This window comes from Salvelinus fontinalis, chromosome 12, assembly GCF_029448725.1.
Source record: "Salvelinus fontinalis isolate EN_2023a chromosome 12, ASM2944872v1, whole genome shotgun sequence".
Lineage (NCBI taxonomy): Eukaryota > Metazoa > Chordata > Actinopteri > Salmoniformes > Salmonidae > Salvelinus > Salvelinus fontinalis.
The window spans coordinates 15,530,579-15,551,275 of NC_074676.1; the positions used below are offsets into that span (position 1 = coordinate 15,530,579).

At 43.0% G+C, this 20,697-nt stretch overlaps 1 protein-coding gene across 3 annotated transcripts in view; it reads left to right on the forward strand.

The window, feature by feature from the left end:
• Positions 1–20,697, forward strand: part of LOC129866873 (inositol 1,4,5-trisphosphate receptor type 2-like) — a 156,750-nt gene that overhangs the window by 57,201 nt on the left and 78,852 nt on the right. For all 3 annotated transcript variants that reach the window (XM_055939881.1, XM_055939882.1, XM_055939883.1), the window contains 5 exons: positions 989–1,117; positions 1,321–1,441; positions 1,820–2,001; positions 5,116–5,258; positions 5,567–5,675. In XM_055939881.1, the coding sequence (XP_055795856.1) occupies positions 989–1,117; positions 1,321–1,441; positions 1,820–2,001; positions 5,116–5,258; positions 5,567–5,675 (684 nt within the window). The remainder of the gene's footprint in view (positions 1–988; positions 1,118–1,320; positions 1,442–1,819; positions 2,002–5,115; positions 5,259–5,566; positions 5,676–20,697) is intronic.

Below are 20,697 nucleotides of genomic sequence, written 5' to 3' on the forward strand. Positions count from 1 at the left end.
AGCAAAGAACATTAACAACTTCATATTTAAGAACATTAGAACAACATGGAAGAAAATTAAACGGATTCTTCAAGAGCCAATCTCATTCCATAAGAACACACCCCTATGGAACAATCCTTTGATAGCTTTTCAGAATTCACAGATAAATTGGCCCACAAACTAAAGGCATAGAAACCGTAAATGAAGTGGAGGAAATAAAATCATCCGTGACCGAATTAAAAAGCACTGACCAATATAGATATTTTCAAATATAAAAGTTTTATATCACAAAATGTTGACCTGAAAGCTTTTGGACATCAGAGCGATGTTGAGGGAATCGCATTTGAGTCGGAAAAAGATAGTCAGTCATATGATGGGTAAGATGTATACAAAACCTTGCAGAGAGCCTATCCAACTGACAAACTATTGGAACCAAGACTTAAAAATAACTGATATTGGCAAAATATGGAGGGAGTGTTGGAACATAATGAACAAAATTACAAATAACGAAAATGTACGCTTAATCCTGTATAAACTAATGTATAGATTTTATTATAGCTGTCTGTCAGAAGTTTTACAATGCAAGTTTACTTTTAATCCGTCTATCTGAATATTTCGAGACATTGAATGTGCGGTAGGCTAGCTAAGTGAATGGAAGAATCAAATGCTTTATTTAAATATGGGAAAAAATCTGTCTACAGACAAACAACATAATACAATTTTAAGTCATATGGGGCAGAGTCTTACAAGCAGTAGAAACAGCATTGGTTGTGGATACTGTGGGAACATGTGTGTCTGAGCAAGTGTCATTTCGTGAATGTTTGTGGATATGTAGAGTATGTATGTAAATGTTAAGTTGTCTATTGTTTTTGTCTATGTATGGTTTTGTTTGTCATACAAAATATTACAACTAAAAAATGAGAGATACACCAGGTCAGTCTCTCCCCCCCCCCTCACTCCTGAGTGACAGACAGACTTCACATCCCCCTCTCCTCCTCTATGGTTTTAGGTGTGCAACAGCACCACGGACCGTAACCATGCCAACGTTCCCCTGGAGAGGTACGTGACGGAGACGGTCATGGCCATCGTCAAGGGCTTCTTTAGCTCCCAGTTCCCTGTCAACAACTCCAACCTGCAGGTATTCCTGGGAGAGAGGTTAACCTTGTACATGGGCATTTAAATACCTTCCTCAGGCCATTCGTGTTTCAATTCAGTCAGTTCAGGCACTTGAGGCAAATGCTTATCCATCTGGTAGGTGCTGGCACAACATTTGAGTGCTAATGAAGTGTTTGTTTATGGAGTGTTTTAGTGACTGTTTATCCTCCCTCTCTCCTATGTCAGACCCACCAGCCCATCTTCATCCAGTTGCTCCAGTCCTCCTTCAGGATCTATAACTGCACCTGGATCAGCTCGGCCCAGAAGAACAACATCGAGGGCTGCATCAAAACACTGGCTGACGTGGGTGAGTCTCACAGCCCAATGATTGCACTTTGACAGGCCTTGACCAAGGTTTGTAGACTGGAAACGTCTTTGATTTCTATAATGACATGGAGACATTGCAAGTATTTAAATCTCACGCAATAAGCACCGTGAACATGTTAGTCTGCCGCCACTGTGTATGCAGACAATACAGAAAGTAGGCCAATGCCTTTCTCTGTTGGTTGATTGGGTGTCATGTCAGCTTGTGTGAATGTGTGTGTCTGGGAGAGATATGGGCCCATCTTCAGAAAGCGATTCAGAGTATTCGATATGGTCTACAAGGCTAACAAGATATCAGCCTTCCTACTTTGAGGCTCCTTCAGTTCCTAGTTATAAGGTCTCCGCCCTGTCTCCTCTCCAGCCAAGGCGCGTGCCATAGCCATCCCGGTGGATCTGGACAGCCAGGTGAACACTCTGTCTCTGAAGGCCCACACCTACAGAGTGGAGCGTGCCGTCAAGGACTGGAGGACCTCAGCACGCACCCGGCTCCGCAAGGAGATTCTGGGAGTGCCTGACTACAAGAGCATCATCGAGAAGCTGCAGGTGATCTCACACACACACACACACACAAATATGCACTCGCACAAAAATACATGAATACGCCACTGGCGGTTCTTGTCGTTCAAGATTATGGCGGTCGGTTTTGTATATTTATGACAATGGCCTAATTTCTATTACAGCATATTGGATGACGGTCATTCATATTCCATTCACCCAGTTCAATGTAACATCCATAGGTTTAGGCTACTACAGCATACTCGAATTTGCCCTATATGATACCCATCATGAGGTTGCTACAACCTAGCTTAAAAATGAAAGTTTATAACGTAGGTGCACAGGTCGAGAGACAAATTGGAGTAATCAAGGTGACAGAGACAGTGAAATATTCAAAACCGCCTTGCACACTCTTGCCATGTGTACAATCACGCAGTACAGTGTGCAGCAAAAATTGTAGCAGTTACACTGGCAGGTCCGGTGCCCATACATTTCTAAAATGAAAGCTTACCTTGACTTGGAAGAGTTGCAGTGTTGGTTAGCCTTAGCCAGCAAGCTAACATACAGTGCCTTTGAAAAGTATTCAGACCCCTTGACTTTTTCCACGTTTTGTTATGTTACAGCCTTATTAAAAAAAAATCCTCAGCAATCTACACACAATTCCCCATAATGACAAAGCGAAAACAGGTTTATAGACATTTTTGCTAAATTATTCATAATAAAAACAGATACCTGTTTACATAAGTATTCAGACCCTTTGCTATGAGACTCGAAATTGAGCTTAGGTGCATCCTGTTTCCATTGATCATCCTTGAGATGTTTCTACAACTGAATTGGTGTCCACCTGTGGTAAATTCAATTGACTGGACATGATTTGGAAAGGCACACACCTGTCAATATAAGGTCCCACAGTTGACAGGGCATGTCAGAGCAAAATCCAAGCCATGAAGTCGAAAGGAATTGTCCGTAGAGCTCCGAGACAGGATTGTGTCGAGGCACAGATCTGAGGAAGGGTACCAAAAAATGACTGCAGCATTGAAGGTCACCAAGAACACAGTGGCCTCCATCATTCTTAAATGGAAGAAGTTTGGAACCACCAAAACACTTCCTAGAGCTGGCCGCCCTGCCACACCGAGCAATCAGTGGAGAAGGGCCTTGGTCAGGGAGGTGACCAAGAACCCGACGGTTATTCTGACAGACCTCCAAAGTTCCTCTGTGGAGATGGGAGAACCTTCCCGATGGTCAACAATCTCTGCAGCACTACAACAATCAGGCCTTTATGGTAGAGTGGCCAGACAGAAGCCACTCCTCAGTAAAAGGCACATGACAGGCCGCTTGGAGTTTGCCAAAAGGCACCAAAAGACTGACTATGAGAAAAAAGATTCTCTGGTCTGATGGCTGGGCTCCCTGCCTGTGCCATTAAACCCCTACAACTCATCCAGAACGCCGCAGCCCGTCTGGTGTTCAACCTTCCCAAGTTCTCTCACGTCACCCCGCTCCTCCGCTCTCTCCACTGGCTTCCAGTTGAAGCTTGCATCCGCTACAAGACCATGGTGCTTGCCTACGGAGCTGTGAGGGGAACGGCACCTCCGTACCTTCAGGCTCTGATCAGGCCCTACACCCAAACAAGGGCACTGCGTTCATCCACCTCTGGCCTGCTCGCCTCCCTACCTCTGAGGAAGTACAGTTCCCGCTCAGCCCAGTCAAAACTGTTCGCTGCTCTGGCACCCCAATGGTGGAACAAACTCCCTCACGACGCCAGGACAGCGGAGTCAATCACCACCTTCCGGAGACACCTGAAACCCCACCTCTTTAAGGAATACCTAGGATAGGATAAAGTAATCCTTCTGACCCCCCCCCCCCCCCCCCCCCCCCCCCTTAAAAGATTTAGATGCACTATTGTAAAGTGGCTGTTCCACTGGATATCATAAGGTGAATGCACCAATTTGTAAGTCGCTCTGGAGCGTCTGCTAAATGACTTAAATGTAAATGTAAATGAAACCAAGATTGAACTCTTTGGCCTGAATGACAAGTGTCACTTCTGGAGGAAACCTGGCACCATCCCTACGGTGAAGCATGTGGTGGCAGCATCATGCTGTGGGGATGTTTTCAGCGGCAGGAACTGGGAGACTGCCGCTGGGAGACTAGTCAGGATCGAGGTAAAGATGAACATAGCAAAGTACAGAGTGATCCTTGATGAATACCTGATCCAGAGCGCTCAGGACCTCAGACTTATGTAAATGTAATATTTCAGTTCTTTATTTTTAAGAAATTAGCAGCAATTTCTAAAACCCTGTTTGGGGTATTGTGTGGTGTATTGTGTGTAGATAGATAAAAAAAATTTTTTTATTAGAATAAGGCTGTAATCTAACAATGTGGAAAAAGTCAAAGGGTCTGAATACTTTCCGAAGGCACTGTAAATAGCATTCCTCTGTTTGAGTCAATTTGTTGAGTAGGCAAATTAACTGAATTAGCAAAGTAAGTAGAAGGTAAAAACATACAAAATATAGCTAGCTCTCTCTCTTCTGCTTCTCCTTAATTTTTGAAGAAAATATGTTTGTTCAAAATCAAAACTGTTCAACTACTGTCTTTCTCTCTTTTAAGTCAACTACTCACCAGACTTTAAGCACTGCAGTGCTAGCTAGCTGTAGCCTATGCTTTCATTTCTAGATTCATTCTCTGATCCTTTGATTGGATGGACAAGATGTTACTTCCTACTGCAAGAGCTCTGATAGGTTGGAGGACATCCTCTAGAAGTTGTCATAATTACTGTGTAGTCTATGGAAGAGGGGGGGAGGGGGGGGGGGGGGGGGGGGGGGGGGGGGGGAGCCATGAGCCTCCTAGGTTTTGTATTGAAGTCAATGTACCCAGGGGAGCACGGAAGCTAGCTGTCCTCCAGCTACACCATGGCGCTACTCTAGATGGTGCTGTTGAGGCTTCTAGTAGACCTTCATTGCAAAATAGTGTGTTTTAATCAGATATTTGGTGACATGTAAATATATTTAGCATGGTTTTATCTAAAAAGGATAACTTATGTTTAAATATTTCACTGCGTAGGATTATTATCCTCCCCTTCCTCTGAGTAGCCTCCACTGGAATACACACACACACACACACACACTGTACTGCAGAGGTATTGTATCCATTGTGTCATGTGTCCAGGGTGTGGTGGCGTGTCTAGAGGAGCAGTTCAGTCCTATGGTTCAGGCTGAGTTCTCTGTGTTGGTGGATGTACTACACAGCCCTGAGCTGCTGTTCCCAGAGGCTGCCAGACTGCGCTGTGAGAGCGGGGCCTTCATGTCCAAGTGAGTGTGGCAGAGGTACAGATGCAGTCACGAACACTGATCAGACACACCATCACAAACATGATCTATGGGCTGCATTCACTGAGCATTTACACCAGTGCCAAGTTTGCATTTGCCGTCCATTGTTCTTCTTCGTGTTTTACTTTCGACCTCTGACTTTTCCAAAATGTTTCTCAAAAAAAGGGTCTCGTTTATTATTTACTGTCATCACGATCTTCCAGTCATAGGTCACACGTCTGTTGGTGTGCTTAGATGACTTAAAGCCATGGTACTGATGTTCCGTTTGTACTCTTCCCTTTGTCATTCAGACTGATCAAACACACCAAGAAGCTGATGGACAAGGAGGAAAAGCTGTGCATTAAGATCCTGCAGACACTCCGAGAGATGCTGGACAAGAAGGAGGCCTTTGATGAGCCTGTGAGTACTGAACCGGACATGATGTCAAGGGTGTGTTACGTACAGGGTGTTTAGGGATGTACAAGACAACAAGAGGAGGGTATATTACTGGAAACTTTCTAAGTTAATCAGTAAACTTAACTGAACTTTGGTAACTTTCACATTTTTGGGGGGAATTTTATAATATCACATCTAGGGGCCTTTTTGGGTATTTCAGATTGTCACAGGTGTCTGTAATTATTTCTGTTCCCTCCCCCTTCTTTGGGGTACTGAGCAAATGTTAGGTCTTGTGAGTGGAAACTTGAACATTGTGAGAATGTTTTTGCAACTTCCGGCGCGTGTTTACAGTGAACACTGAGGCTGTGCCCTTACAGTTTAAGACAGTAGCTAATAGGCTATTGTGGCTTTTGGAGCATAATGTAGGCCTACCAATGAAACCAATGGAGCAAATAGTTTTATCTAAAAAGGATAACCTATTTTTACATTTTTCACTGCATAGGATTATTATCCTCCCCTTCCTCTGAGGAGCCTCCACTGGAATACACACACACACACACACACACACTGTACTGCAGAGGTATTGTATCCATTGTGTCATGTGTGCAGAGTGTGGTGGCGTGTCTAGAGAGCAAATCCCATAATATTTTCACATGGAAATAGCTTTTAATTTCTGTAAAATAGCCTACTGTAGCCTATATGTGGTGTTCAATGCAGGCCTACATTGCTTGAGACTTAAAAAAAAAAAATGTTTTACTTGTATTGTGTTTTGATGCGAGAAAACACTTTACATAATAAAATGTTATTATTATTACCATACAGATAATTAGACAATGTAGGCTACGCCTCTGGCTATAGGTTTGAATATGAAAATAAGACAGTCTCAGAATACCACACTGCCCCTTTAATTAAGACATAAGCTTTTTACCTGACTGGCTTTTCAAAGACAGTTTGACATATGTGATCTTGTAGGAGGCAGTAACTTCTCATTGCTGACCTATACTTATCTATGACTGGGCTAGTAAGTCGCTAACTAGCAAAGAATATCAACACATATGCAGACGTGAGGCTCTGTGCTCTGATCTGCTGCCAAGTGGCGCAGTGGTTTAAGGCACTGCACCGCAGTGCAAGAGGCATCACTGCAGACCCGGGTTCGATCGCAACCGGCCATGATCGGGAGTCCCACAGGTTGGCGCACAATTGGTCCAGCGTCGTCTGGGTTAGGGGAGGGTTTGGCTGGGGGGGCTTTACGAGTAGGCCGTCATTGTAAATAAGAATTTGTTCTTAACTGACTTGCCTAGTTAATAAATAAAGGTAAAATAAATTCTGAACTGATCTGAAAAGCTCATTCACTTGCAGTTGATTGGAAGTCCGCTCGTGGGCTACCCGCCCAAAGAATTCAACTCTGTTGCGCTCAATCTTGCAAAGTTAGGTTTGTTTTGATTTGTTGCATTGAAATGGGGCTGATATCATGTTGATTTGATCTCAGAAAAAACGTTGATCCATATAGTTGTCTGTTCACACTGCTTTGCTTTATCTTGGCCACGTCGCAGTTTTAAATGAGAACTTGTTCTCAACTAGCCTACCTGGTTAAATAAAGGTGAAATAAAAAAATTATAAAAAATAGTGCAAACTAATGGGGCGAACTCTGTGAAGTTCAGTCTCTTCCGTCTCTGCGCAGCCTGGCATTTCTTCTGTCCAGAAGTCCTGGAAGAAGTGAGCGGACACGCACAAAATCTAGACCGAACGTTGCTTATCACATGTACAATATATAAAATAATCAAAAAATGTAACATTTAATATACAATGTTTTATGACAAAGCTATAACCATTATACTAAATACAATATAAACCATCAACTTAGTGAATAACATTGGTGTTTTAATGAGTTTTAACATGAAATATCCTTTTTTATTTTTTATTACACACTTAGTCAAATAAATATGTAAACAAAAAAAAGTTACAACTGGTGGCTGTTGTGAAAAAAGTAAATAGTTGATTTGGAAGAGGTGCAGAGTTAATTGAAAATAATGACGACTGATTAGATGCTTTTCTCATTAGTTCATTAGTTTCTCCTGAACCATATGATCTATCCACTAGAAACCTGGACAATATGGTCACAGGTATAGAAAATGAATACTATAGTGCCTTAAGAAAGTATTCATACCCCTTGAATTATTCCACATTTTACAGCTTGAATTCAACATGGATTAAATTGATATCTCATAATGACATTGAAAACATGTTTTTAGAAATTGTTGCAAATTTATTGAAAATGAAATACAGAGAAATATCTAGATTACATAGCTATTCACATCCCTGAGTCAATACATGTTAGAATCACTTTTGACAGCAATTACAGCAGTCTTCCTGGGTAAGTCTTAAGAGCTTTGCACACCTGGATTGTACAAAAGTAGCCCATTTATTCTTTTCAAAATTCTTCATGCTATGTCAAATTGGTTATTGATCATTGCAAGACAACTATTTTCAGGTTTTGCCATAGATTTTCAAGCAGATTTAAGTCAAAACTGTAACTCTGCCACTCGGGAACATTCACTGTCTACTTGGTAAGCAACTCCAGTGTAGATTTTGCCTTGTGTTTTAGGATATTGTCCCGCTGAAAGGTAAATTCATCTCCCAGTGTGTGGTCGAACGCAAACTGAACTAGATTTTCCTCTAGGATTTTGCATGTGTCTAGCTCCATTCCGTTTCTTTTTTATCCTCTAAAACCTCCCATTTCTTAAAGATTACAAGCATACCCATAACATGATGCAGCCACCACTATGCTTGAAAATATGGAGAGTTGTACTCAGTAATATATTTTTGGGGATTTGCCCCAAACAAAACACTTTGTATTCAAGACAAAAAGGGAATTGCCTTGCCACATTACTTTAGTGCTTTGTTACAAACAGGACGCATGTTTTGGAAAATTAAAATTTTGTTCAGGCTTCCTTTTCACTCTGTCAATTAGGTTGAGTAACTACAATGCTGTTGATCCATCCTCAGTTTTCTCCTATCACAGCTGTTAAACTATGTAACTGTTTTAAAGTGAACATTGGCCTCATGGTGAAATCCCTGTACTGTACATATAAGTAGGGTATGGTGACTAGGCAAAGGGATAGATAATGAATAGTATCAGCAGCATATGTGATGAATCAGAAGAGTTGGTGCAAAAGGGGGTATATGCAGATAGTTAACCAAATAGCTACCCAGACTATTTTGCAGTCTTGTGGTAGAAGCTGTTCACTGTCCTGTTGGTTCCAGACTTGGTGCATTGGTATCACTTGCTGTGCTGTAGCAGAGAGAACAGTCTATGACTTGGGGGTCTGGAGTCTTTGACAATTATTTCGGCCTTCCTTCGACAACGCCTGGTATAGAGGTCCTGGATGGCAGGGATCTCACCCCCAGTGTACTGGGCTGTATGCACTACCCTCTGTAACCAATACCAACGTCCTGGATACAAAATACTGTATACTGAGACTTTCATGAATGGATGTTTTGTCACAGACTTAGGTGTCACAGTAACGGCTTTGGTTGTGTGCCCGTCTTTGGGTGTTGCTGTCGTTACCTTTTTTAGAAGGATAAACCACTTCCCCAGTCTAGCAGCAATGTGAATATACCGTTTTGTATCAACCACACTATTTGGCTGCAGTTACAGGTGAAAGCAAATGAAGATAAAGATTGGTTGGTTCATATTGCACTGTCATGATGGACCGGGTGGGCTGCACTCAGATCAGTTGTTGCCCACGGTGCTGTAGGCTCTGTCTCTCTGTCTCGCGCTCTCTCTCTGTCTCGCGCGCTCTCTGTGTCTTGCGCTCTCTCTGTGTCTCGCGCTCTCTCTGTGTCTCGCGCTCTCTCTGTGTCTCGCGCTCTCTCTGTGTCTCGTGCTCTCTCTCTGTGTCTCGCGCTCTCTCTCTGTGTCTCGCGCTCTCTCTCTGTGTCCCGCGCTCTCTCTCTGTGTCCCGCGCTCTCTCTCTGTGTCTTGCGCTCTCTCTCTGTGTCTCGCGCTCTCTCTCTCTGTGTCTCGCGCTCTCTCTCTCTGTGTCTCGCGCTCTCTCTCTCTGTGTCTCGCGCTCTCTCTCTCTGTGTCTCGCGCTCTCTCTCTCTGTGTCTCGCGCTCTCTCTCTCTGTGTCTCGCGCTCTCTCTCTCTGTGTCTCGCGCTCTCTCTCTCTGTGTCTCGCGCTCTCTCTCTCTGTGTCTCGCGCTCTCTCTCTCTGTGTCTCGCGCTCTCTTTCTCTCTGTGTCTTGCGCTCTTTCTGTGGTCCCTGAGCTCAGACTCCTCATCATCAGTAGTCTGTGGGCCTCTACATGCTTTTATATAAGGCAGGGTGGCACTTGAGGACAAGCTCACACTGAGGGAGAAAGGATTGGATAGATGGAGGGGGGAGTGGGGGGGGGCAAACGCTGAACAAACAAATCAATACTGCAGTGAGCGTGGGTGCACATCTCCCCTCCCTCTCTCTTTCTCTCTCTCCTTTCTCTCTCTCTCTCCACCATGGGCCTGTGAATTGGGGAGGAGGAGGGGAAGTGAGGGTGGGAAAGAGTGGAGGAGGCAGCGGGGGAGTGATATGAGGGGAGGGTTGTTGGAAAACTAGACAAAGTTCCAGGGTTGGTTCAACTCTGGAGGGTAAAATGAAGCATGTTTGCTGCAGGTCTTAGTAGAGGAGGATAGGGAGATGAGACGTTGAAGAGTTTACAGACAGTAAAAGTAGCGCTGCCTTGATATGCCACTGCCTTTTGAAGAATAGCACTAGTATTGAGATCATGTCCTGTTACTAAATGTCAATCAGTATCATACTCAAATAGGATGTACTCTGATATGATAGAATTCACAGGGTAAATGATGCAGTCAACAGCACTGATATTTACATATTGTGCCAAAACATGTTGGCATGTTTTAAAAAGCCTAAGAATGATATGTGCGTGTGTCCTTTCACATGTTCCGTGAGTGTTTGAGTGTGTATTTATCATTCTTTGTGTGTGTGTGTGTGTTTGTGTGTCATATCCCTGTTGCCCTGAGCGTGGAGCTGCTGTCTCACTCCACAGAAGTGAGCGAGGAAATGGAAAGAGCGAGAGAAAGAGAAAAGCGACAGCAGAGGTTGGTGGCTCCCCTGGGGCACAGTGAGTGGGAGGAGGAGAGCGAGAGAGGGAACGAGCAGGCGAGGGAGAGAGGGAGAGCGCGAGAACGAGTAAGAGGGGGAGGGAGCATGTGAGGAGCCATGTGAGCCGAGGGGGAAAAAGCGGGCCGCGGCTGCAGAGTGAGGGATTGGAGGAGAGCGGCGTCTGCTCAGTCCATGAGGAGACGGGGCAGGGGGTACACTTACGTAACCGCCTGCAGTGTCTGAGCCAGCGTCACGCGGACCGTCACGTTCCCTCCCTCTCTCTTTCTCTCTCACTCGAACAAGTGTGAGCCTCTCCCTCCCTTGCTTTGTCTCTCTCTTTCTATCACAATGCCTGTCTGCCTCAATTATTTCTCTCTCTCCCTCTACTCTCTCCTCTCTCTCTCCTCTCTCTCTCCTCTCTCTCTCTCTCCTCTCTCTCTCTCCTCTCTCTCCTCTCTCTCTCTCTCTCTCTCTCTCTCTCTCTCTCTCCTTTCTCTCTCCTCTCTCTCAATTTTTGTCCCGCTCTCTCTCTGGGTCTCTCTCTCGCTCTCTCTCTGGGTCGTGGCAGGGGCAGACAGTGAACTGACTGAGGGATCTGCAGTAGGCTAAGGAGGATTGCTGTTGCTTGGCATATTGGAGTGTAATGTGTTTGGGTTAGGAATAAGGAGGACAGTGTTCATGTTTAGAGCCTGATCCCTGTGAGTTAGGCACTGCATGGGGCAGGGATGAGTTGGGGACTAGTTCTGTGCACGGGGATGAGTAGTAGCGACGATAATGCTATTGAATTATATAATGTAATTTAGAAATCATTTAGAGCCAGTCAATCAATTTAGTTGAAAATGTGTTAAAATGTTTTGTAGTCAGGTGAAACTGACAATTGGGATTTAGAATATTGCTGAAAATATTGTTCACAAGATGTGTACTGCAGTGCAGGAACTATATGATAGTACCGGTGTCTTACTCTTTAGATACCATTTTAACGATATCACAGTATCTAATCTGGGGAAGAAGTCATAACCAGGGAAAACACCGGTCTGCTGTGCAATCTGGCCATTGGAAATAAACGTGAGACTACGGTTTTTAGGTTATGACAACCAGGACATTATCTCACGTTCCCCCGTGTGTCTGTGTGCATGCACGTGTGTTCATGTGTGTCCTGTGTGTGCGTCAACATGGCTCCTGTGTTTGTTGACAAAGGAAAATAAAACGCTTCTTATGTAATCTCTCTCACAACCTATCGCTTTCCCTCCCTCTCTCACACTCTTCCTTTCCCTCCTTCTGCTCCCTCTCCGTCACTCTTGGCAAGTTTCACACCAGCCGCCCTAGGCAAAGCAGCTTTACAGATTACCAGCCTCTCTCACCGCTAAGCTAGTCACACGCACACACACCCACACACACCACACGTACGCTGCCCCACGCTGGCTCAGCTCATCCTGTGGGGTTTTCCCAGTGTGAGAGAGTGGAATATGGCTTAGCTACATCCCTGCACTCATCCTCTCATCCTGTCATTCACATGCAGCCAGCCAGGCCAGCGTGAGCTCAGCTCACTGATACCAGACAGGCCTTGTATCCAGACAATGTGTAAAATACACTTTAAAACTTGAAAGTAGTCCTGCTGTCTCAAGTGTTCCATCATGAAACCTGCAGCCTAACACCAACCACATATTTATACCCACGCTACATATTTTTAATTGAAGTTTCTAGAGGCGATGGACCGAGATGTTTATTTCAAGGGGGATCCGAGATGAGTGTTTGGGCTTTTGTGTCGGTTTGTTTTGTGTACTTGTGTGTTTAGGCTGCGGTCCTATTCCGCCTACTCTTCCTCTTCAATGCTTCATCCAGTCATGTGACTGGAGGTGTGTGGTCTCCATTGTGATGGACTAGCACGTGTTTACCTCTTTCCCCCGTTACTCAGCGGGCCTTATATGTACCCTCAGAGTAGGGGTGCTGATCTACAGTCAGATCAGGTTCATGTACTCTTATTTGTTAACCCTTTACACTTGTGGGAATTGGCTTACAGAGCCTTCAGAAACTATTCACATCCCCTTGACATTTTGTTGTGTTAAAGCCTGAATTTCAAATTGATTCAATTTAGTGTTTTTGTCACTGGCCTACACAAAAATCCCCATCATGTCAGTGGATTTGTTTATTTGTATAATTATGAATTAAAATGTAAAAGCTGAGATGTCTTGAGTCATTAAGTATTCAACTCCTTTTGTTATGGCAAGCCTAAATAAGTTACATAATACTCTGTGTTTAACATCTCTGCATCCCACACATACATTTATCTGTAAGGTCCCTCAGTTGAGCAGTGAATTTCAAACACAGATTCAAACACACAGACCAGGGAGTTTTTCCAATAACTTGCAATGAAGGGCAGCTATTGGTAGATGGATAAAAATGAAAAAAGCAGACATTGAATATAACTTCCAGCATGGTGAAGTTATTAATTACACTTTGGATGGTGCATCAATATACCAATTCACTACAAAGATACAGGCGTCCTTCCTAACTCCGTTGCGGGCAAGGAAGTACACCGTGTTTGGGATTTCACCATGAGGCCAATCAAATCATATTGCATTTGTCACATGCGCCGAATACAACAGGTGTAGACCATAAAGTGAAATGCTTACTTACAAGCCCTTAACCAACAATGCAGTTTTAAGGAAAATACGTTTTAACTAAAAAAATAGATAAGTAACAAAAAATTTAACAGCAGCAGTAAAATAACAATAGCGAGGCTATATACAGGGGGTACCGGTACAGAGTCAATGTGCGGGGGCACAGGTTAGTCGAGGTAATTGAGGTAATACATGTAGGTAGAGTTAAAGTGACTATGCATAGATAATAAACAGAGAATAGCAGCGTAAGGGGTGTGGGGAGCAAAGCAAATAGTCTGGATGGCCATTCAATTAGCTGTTCTGGAGTCTTATGGCTTGGGGGTAGAAGCTGTTGAGAAGCCTTTCTGACCTAGACTTGGCACTCCGGTACCGCTTGCCGCGTGGTAGCAGAGAGAACAGTCTATGACTAGGGTGGTTGGAGTCTATGACAATTTTTTGGGCCTTCCTCTGACACTGCTTGGTACAGAGGTCCTGGGTGTCAGGAAGCTTGGCCCCAGTGATGTACTGGGGCGTACACACTACCCTCTGTAGTGCCTTGAGGTCGGAGGCCGGGAAGTTGCCATACCAGGCGGTGATGCAACCAGTCAGGATGCTGTCGATGGTGCAGCTGTAGAACCTTTTGAGGATCTGAGGACCCATGCCAAATATTTTCATTCTCCTGAGGGGGAATAGGTTTTCTCGTGCCCTTTACACGACTGTCTTTGTGTGCTTGAACCATGATAGTTTGTTAGTGATGTGGACACTTAACTTGAATCTCTCAACCTGCTCCACTTCAGCCCCGTCGATGAGAATGGGGGCGTGCTTGGTCCTCCTTTTCCTGTAGTCCACAATCATCTTTGTCTTGATCACGTTGAGGGAGAGTTTGTTGTCCTGGCACCACATGGTCAGGTCTCTGACCTCCTCCCTATAGGCTGGCTCGTCGTTGTTGGTGATCAGGCCTACCACTGTTGTCATCAGAAAACTTAATGATGGTGTTGGATTCGTGCCTGGCCATGCAATCATGAGTTAACAGGGAGTACAGGAGAGGATTGAGCACCCACCCCTGAGGGGCCCCTGTGATGAGGATCAGCGTGGCGGATGTGTTGTTACCTACCCTTACCACCTGGGGGCTGCCCATCAGGAAGTCCAGTATCCAGTTGCAGAGGGAGGTGTTTAGTCCCAGGGTCCTTAGCTTAGTGATGAGCTTTGAGGGCACTATGGTGTTTAACGCTGAGCTGTAGTCATTGAATAGCATTCTCACACAGGTGTTCCTTTTGTCCAGGTGGGAAAGGGCAGTGTGGAGTGCAATAGAGACTGCGTCATCTGTGGTTCTGATGGAGCGGTATGCATATTGGAGTGGGTCTAGGGTTTCTGGGATAATGGTGTTGATGTGGGCCATGACCAGCCTTTCAAGGCACTTCATGGCTACAGACGTGAGTGCTACGCGTCCATAGTCATTTAGGCAGGTTACCTTAGTGTTCTTGGGCACAGGGACAATGGTGGTCTGCTTGAAACATGTTGGTATTATAGACTCGGACAGTGAGAGGTTGGAAATGTCAGTGAAGACAATTGCCAGTTGGTCAGCCCATGCTCGGAGTACACGTCCTGGTAATAACTCTGGCCCTGCAGCCTTGTGAATATTGACCTGTTTAAAGGTCTTACTCACATCTGCTACGGAGAGCATGATCATACAATCGTCCGGAACAGCTGATGCTCTCATGAATGTTTCAGTGATACTTGCCTCGAAGCCAGCATAGAAGTAATTTAGCTTGTCTGGTAGGATTTTGTCACTGGGCAGCTCGCGGCTGTGCTTCCCTTTGTGGTCTGTAGTAGTATGCAAGCCCTGTCACATCCGACGAGCGTCTGAGCCGGTGTAGTACGATTCAATCTTAGTCCTGTATTGATGCTTTGCCTGTTTGACGGTTCGTCGGAGGGCATAGCGGGCTTTCTTATAAGCTTCCAGGTTAGAGTCCCGCTCCTTGAATGTGGCAGCTCTGCACTTTGGCTCAGTGTGGATGTTGCCTGTAATCCATGGCTTCTGGTTGGGGTATGTTCGTACAGTTACTGTGGGGACTTTAAACAGTTACATAGTTTAATGACTGTGAAAAGAGAAAACTGAGGGATTGTAGTTACTCCACAATACTAACCTAATTGACAAGAGTAAAAAGAAGGAAGCCTGTACAGAATACAATCATTCCAAAACATGCATCCTGTTTGTAACAAGGCACAAAAGTAATACTGCAAAAAATGTGGCAAAGCAATTCACGTTTTGTCCTGAATACAAAGTGTTATGTTTGGGGCAAATCCAATACAACACATTACTGAGTACCACTCTCCATCTTTTCAAGCATAGTGGTTGCTGCATCATGTTATGGGTATGCTTGTAAATGTTAACGACTGGGGAGTTTTTCAGGACAGAAAAAGAAACAGAATTAATCTAAGCACATGCAATATCCTAGAGGATAACCTGGTTGTCTGCTTCCCACAGACACTGGGAGATTAATTCACCTTTCAGCAAGACAATAACCAAGACACAAGGCCAAATCTACGCTGTAATTTTTTACAAAGAAGACTATGAATGTTCCTGAGTGGCTGAGTGACAGTTTTGACTTAGATGTTCTTGAAAATCTTTGGCAAGACCTGAAAATGGTTGTCTATAAATGATCAACAACCAATTTGACAGACCTTGAAGAATTTGAAAAGAATAATGGGCAGATGTTGTACAATCCAGATGTGGAAAGCTCTTAGAGATCTGCCCAGAAAGACTACTCACAGCTGTAATCACTGCCAATGGTGCTTCTACAAAGTATTGACTCAGGGGTGTGAATACTTATGTAAATGAGATATTTCTGTATTTCATTTTCAATACATTTGCAAAAAATGTCTAAACATGTCATTAAGGGGTATTGGTTGTAGATGGGTGAGAGAAATCTATTTAATACATTTTTAATTCAGGCTGTAACACAACAAAGTCTGCGATAAGTCAAGTGGTATGAATACTTTCTGAAGGCTTTGTATATGGGCTAAATTGCAATGTTTCTTAAAGAAAAAATATTGAATGCATAAGCACAGTAGCAATTAAAAGGAAACAGTTTGGAGATAATGGGACAAATATTAGACCAACGTTGTGGACAGAACCATTCACCTGACAAGACTAAATCCATTACACTGGTTCTATGTGTATTTGACATTTTATTGTACTTTTCGCCGTATTTGTTGATAAAAAATCTAGTGAGAGGACTAACTGATGTCTTTTGGTGGCCACACACGTCTCCAGAGTGTGCACAGTTCCGGGGTAATTTCAATGCACTTTTATGACTCGTAGAAGAGTCTTCAACTTGAAGGTGCTTTTTTTGAGCTCCCTAGCTGTGCCTTTTAAGGAACTAGAGCAACCATACAGATGTTTTGTATGGAACACAACCCTGCATCCCTGCCATCACACAATTACTGTTGTTCACGCAATCCAAAAACGTCCCATTATAAATCCCAATCTGGGTCTGGTGGGAATCATTTGAAAGCTTGTTCTATCGCCAACATGACTAGGTAGGTTCTAAAATATGATCTTACAGTGTTCGGCTTTCACAAGGCAATTTTCAAGGTCATTTTCAATGTGCATAAAAATGAGTCATAATTGCATTCAGGTGTACATGTCATCTGGTAACTGTACATCAAACATAGTGATCATAAACATTCACACTGTATGACATGGAAATGTGAAGTGCACATTTGGACTCCAACAGCCTACAAGCCACTGAAGCAGACCATTGGAACCTCTACATTTTTAAAAGTCTAATAAATCCATGCAATATTGCCTACACCTTCACAATAAATCCATTATTTATTTTAGACAGGTCTAAAGAAACATGATCGGAAGGAAATGTAGTTTATTTCAGAAGAACAGGATAGTATATTCAGACATTATGTTAGGTCCTGATCTGGCTATGCCATATGGCTGAGGGATACACTAGTTCATTTGGCAGACAAGATTTGTTTTCAATTCTGTGGAATTATTTTATAGTATGAAGAATACAGTTGAACATAGCTGAATAAAATAGAAAGGATATTTTATTCAAATGATTTCAGAGGGTGTGCACAGATGTGGCTATTCTCGTTAGGGCTGTTGCGGGGACCATATTACCGCCACGTCTACGGTCATGAGTCATGAAGGGAGTCAAATTCCACGTGACTGTTTAGTCACTGTAATTAGGCTTCTCTAAGCTCTGATGCTGCTGATGGTCATTAGTAGCCTACCAAACTTGCTAACTGCCTGGTACTCAGCCCTCGATTGTCCCTCTAATCACTCTGACATCAATGCAAATGTGATGGAAAATCTAATCAAACACTTCATGAGAGCCCATGAGCTCATGTTGTGCAAAATGTCTATAGGCTATGCAATTGTGTGAGAAAACAGTGGTGGCCTTTACAAAATAGGAGGATCAGCTTTCTATAGGCTAGGCCTACTATATTTATTTCTCAACTTTCCTAATATTAAGCACATTGCTTATATTTACTGCAGGGGTATAGCCTACCTGGCTGGGATGAAAATAAACCACAGTAAAAGCATCTTCCATTCGCTATTTAAGTGCATAGATGACATGTATTTTTTCCCGCTGCCCCGTTTTGATACAGGTGCATGATAATGGTCCATTCTAAATCAAAACAAATGTCACACATATTTTATTTAGTATATGTAAAGACCAGATTAAATCAAGAATAGTCTGATGGGTGAAAATATTAGCCTGTCACCTGTGAGTTATATATTATGACTTGTGAATGATGCCCAGCATAAGGCAAGAAACAATGCCTTTTTTTTGCGTCTTTTTCTAATCATAGTCACACACCTCATGTAGCCTAGCCCATAGGCCTATATTTTTATTTATATTTATTTCACCTTTATTTAACCAGGTAGGCAAATTTAGAACACGTTCTCATTTACAATTGCGACCTGGCATGTTATGTTATATGTTTTGATAAGGTTTGTATCACAACTAAATTGGCCAAATAACTTCTTAAAATTAAGCACATTAATCCGCTTTACAAGGTGTGTAGAGCCTAACTGGCATACATACATAATCAGAGCGTGAGTTTCAAGTTTAGGGAAGATAATTTTCACCTTAAACATTCACTTTTATAATAAAAGCAATACATGCATAATTGCATCCCGCTAATGGAACATTTGTGCTTATAGCCTACTGCAATGTGCCCATTGCTGCACTTGTAATGTGAAGAAATAGCTTAATAGCTGATCAACATTTTAAGCTTAACGTTCTGATCTGTTGCATCAGCCACATTGTGTAAAAACATTTTTGGGATGCTAGTGGTTGTATTAATTTGGGATCCATTGCATCCCACAACTGTCCCAGACTGTTCGGAATATTTATTTATTGCATAGAATAGGTCGACCTTTGTACTGCAGGGGATAGTAGATTGACATATGCTAGTGCTTTTGCTGTTCGTTAGGCCTACACGTCTTGTTGGTTGACGAAAAGTACATGTGGACAATAGCTTCAAAATGTACCTCGGAATTGGATAATGACGCCTGCAGTTGCATCCCTGATGTGTCTGTCTTCCCTTGTAGCCTGTGAGAAAGACCCAATCACTCGGAGAGAAGCACACAACGGCCACTGGGAGCAAAATGCATGGATTTTCTTTAGGGTGCATTATGGCCACATTAACGGGATGCCGCCGTGAAATTCGAGGCATTATCAAGTGCTTGTCAAAATGTGAATGAGTGGCTAATGTAGTGTGTGTACAGCCTGCGCAAAAAAACAGAGCAGAGCTCATGCCTTTCAAGCGACCTTTTTCAAATCATCATTAGTCACATCATGCAGCCTTACAATGTATAAAAAATCTAAACATATATAACCCAACGTTTGTAGAACAACTAAAGTTACTTTAATACCTCTAAATTAAGCATATAGGAGGATATATTTCTTTGGTAACCGCCCAACACAGAATAGCCGCATGTGCACACTCCCTCACATCGTTTGGAGAAAATATCCTTTCTATTTTATTCAGTTTGTCCAATTGTATTCTTCATACTATAAAATAATATAAAATAATGCCATGGAATTCTAAGCAAATCTTGTCTGCTAAATGAACTAGTGTAGCCCACAGCCATATGGCATAGCCAGATCAGGACCTACATAAGGACAACTCAGAGTATGCTATTCTGGTCTTCTGAAATAGACTACATTTTCTTAATATCATGTTTCTTTAGACCTGTCTAAAATAAAACAATGGATTTATTGTGAAGGTGTAGGCTATATTACATGGATTTATTAGACTTTTTTAAAAATGTAGATATTCCGAAGGTCTGCATCAGTAGGCTATGTGTGGAAGCCAGGAGATGCTAAATGTGTTTATGTTAAGTAACGGTCAATTTACCGTGAGACCGACAGTTATTTTCTGCTGACTACATTTCGTGGCCGCCACAGCCCTAGTCCTCGTATATGCTTAGTTAATTGTGCAACTTTAGTTGTGATCCAAATGTTGGGATATAAGTTTTGCTTTTTAATACATCCTAAGGCTGCATGATGCTCTAATGATGATTTGAAAAAAGTTTTTCTGCTTTGTTTCTTGTGCAGGCTGCACACACTTCATCAGTCTCTCATTCACAATTTGACAAGCACTTGATAATATTCTCACCAGGCCTCGAATTTCCTGCCAGCATTCCCCTTGTGTGTCCGTTGTGCCCTTGGGCTGAATATAATAATTAGAATTCCCTTCTCCCGGCTGCCAAATGCCGTGCTCCGAAGCACCTCTCACTCGCTTGGCTCTCTCAGATTTCTCAGTTCTTATTAGCCAATGAATGTCACATGATCGGTCCTTCTCACAGGCATCTCCGCTCCGAAGTAGGCTACAAGTGGAGACAGACACATCAGGGATGCAACTGTGCGTGTCCTTATCGAATTCCGAAGAGCCTATTGAAATAAATATTACAAACATACTCTGGGACAGTTGTGGGATGCGATAGATCTCAAATGAATACAACCACTAGCATCAAAAAACATTTAAAAGCAATGAGGCTGATGCAACAGATCAGAATGTTTAGCTTAAAATGTTGATAAACCTTTACGCAATTTTTTTCACATTATAATCGCAGCAATGCGCACGCGGCAGTAGGATACAAGCGTGAATATTCCAAAATGCAATCAATTAGCAGGGAAAAAACTGTTCTCAAAAGTGACCGCAAATGCGATTATGCTTGTAATGCTTTATTATAAAGGTGCATTTTTATGGTGAAAATGATCTTCCCCAAACTTGAAACTCACACGCTGCTTATGTATGTATACCAGTTAGGCTCTACACCCATTGTAAAGGGGGATTGATGTGCTTAATTT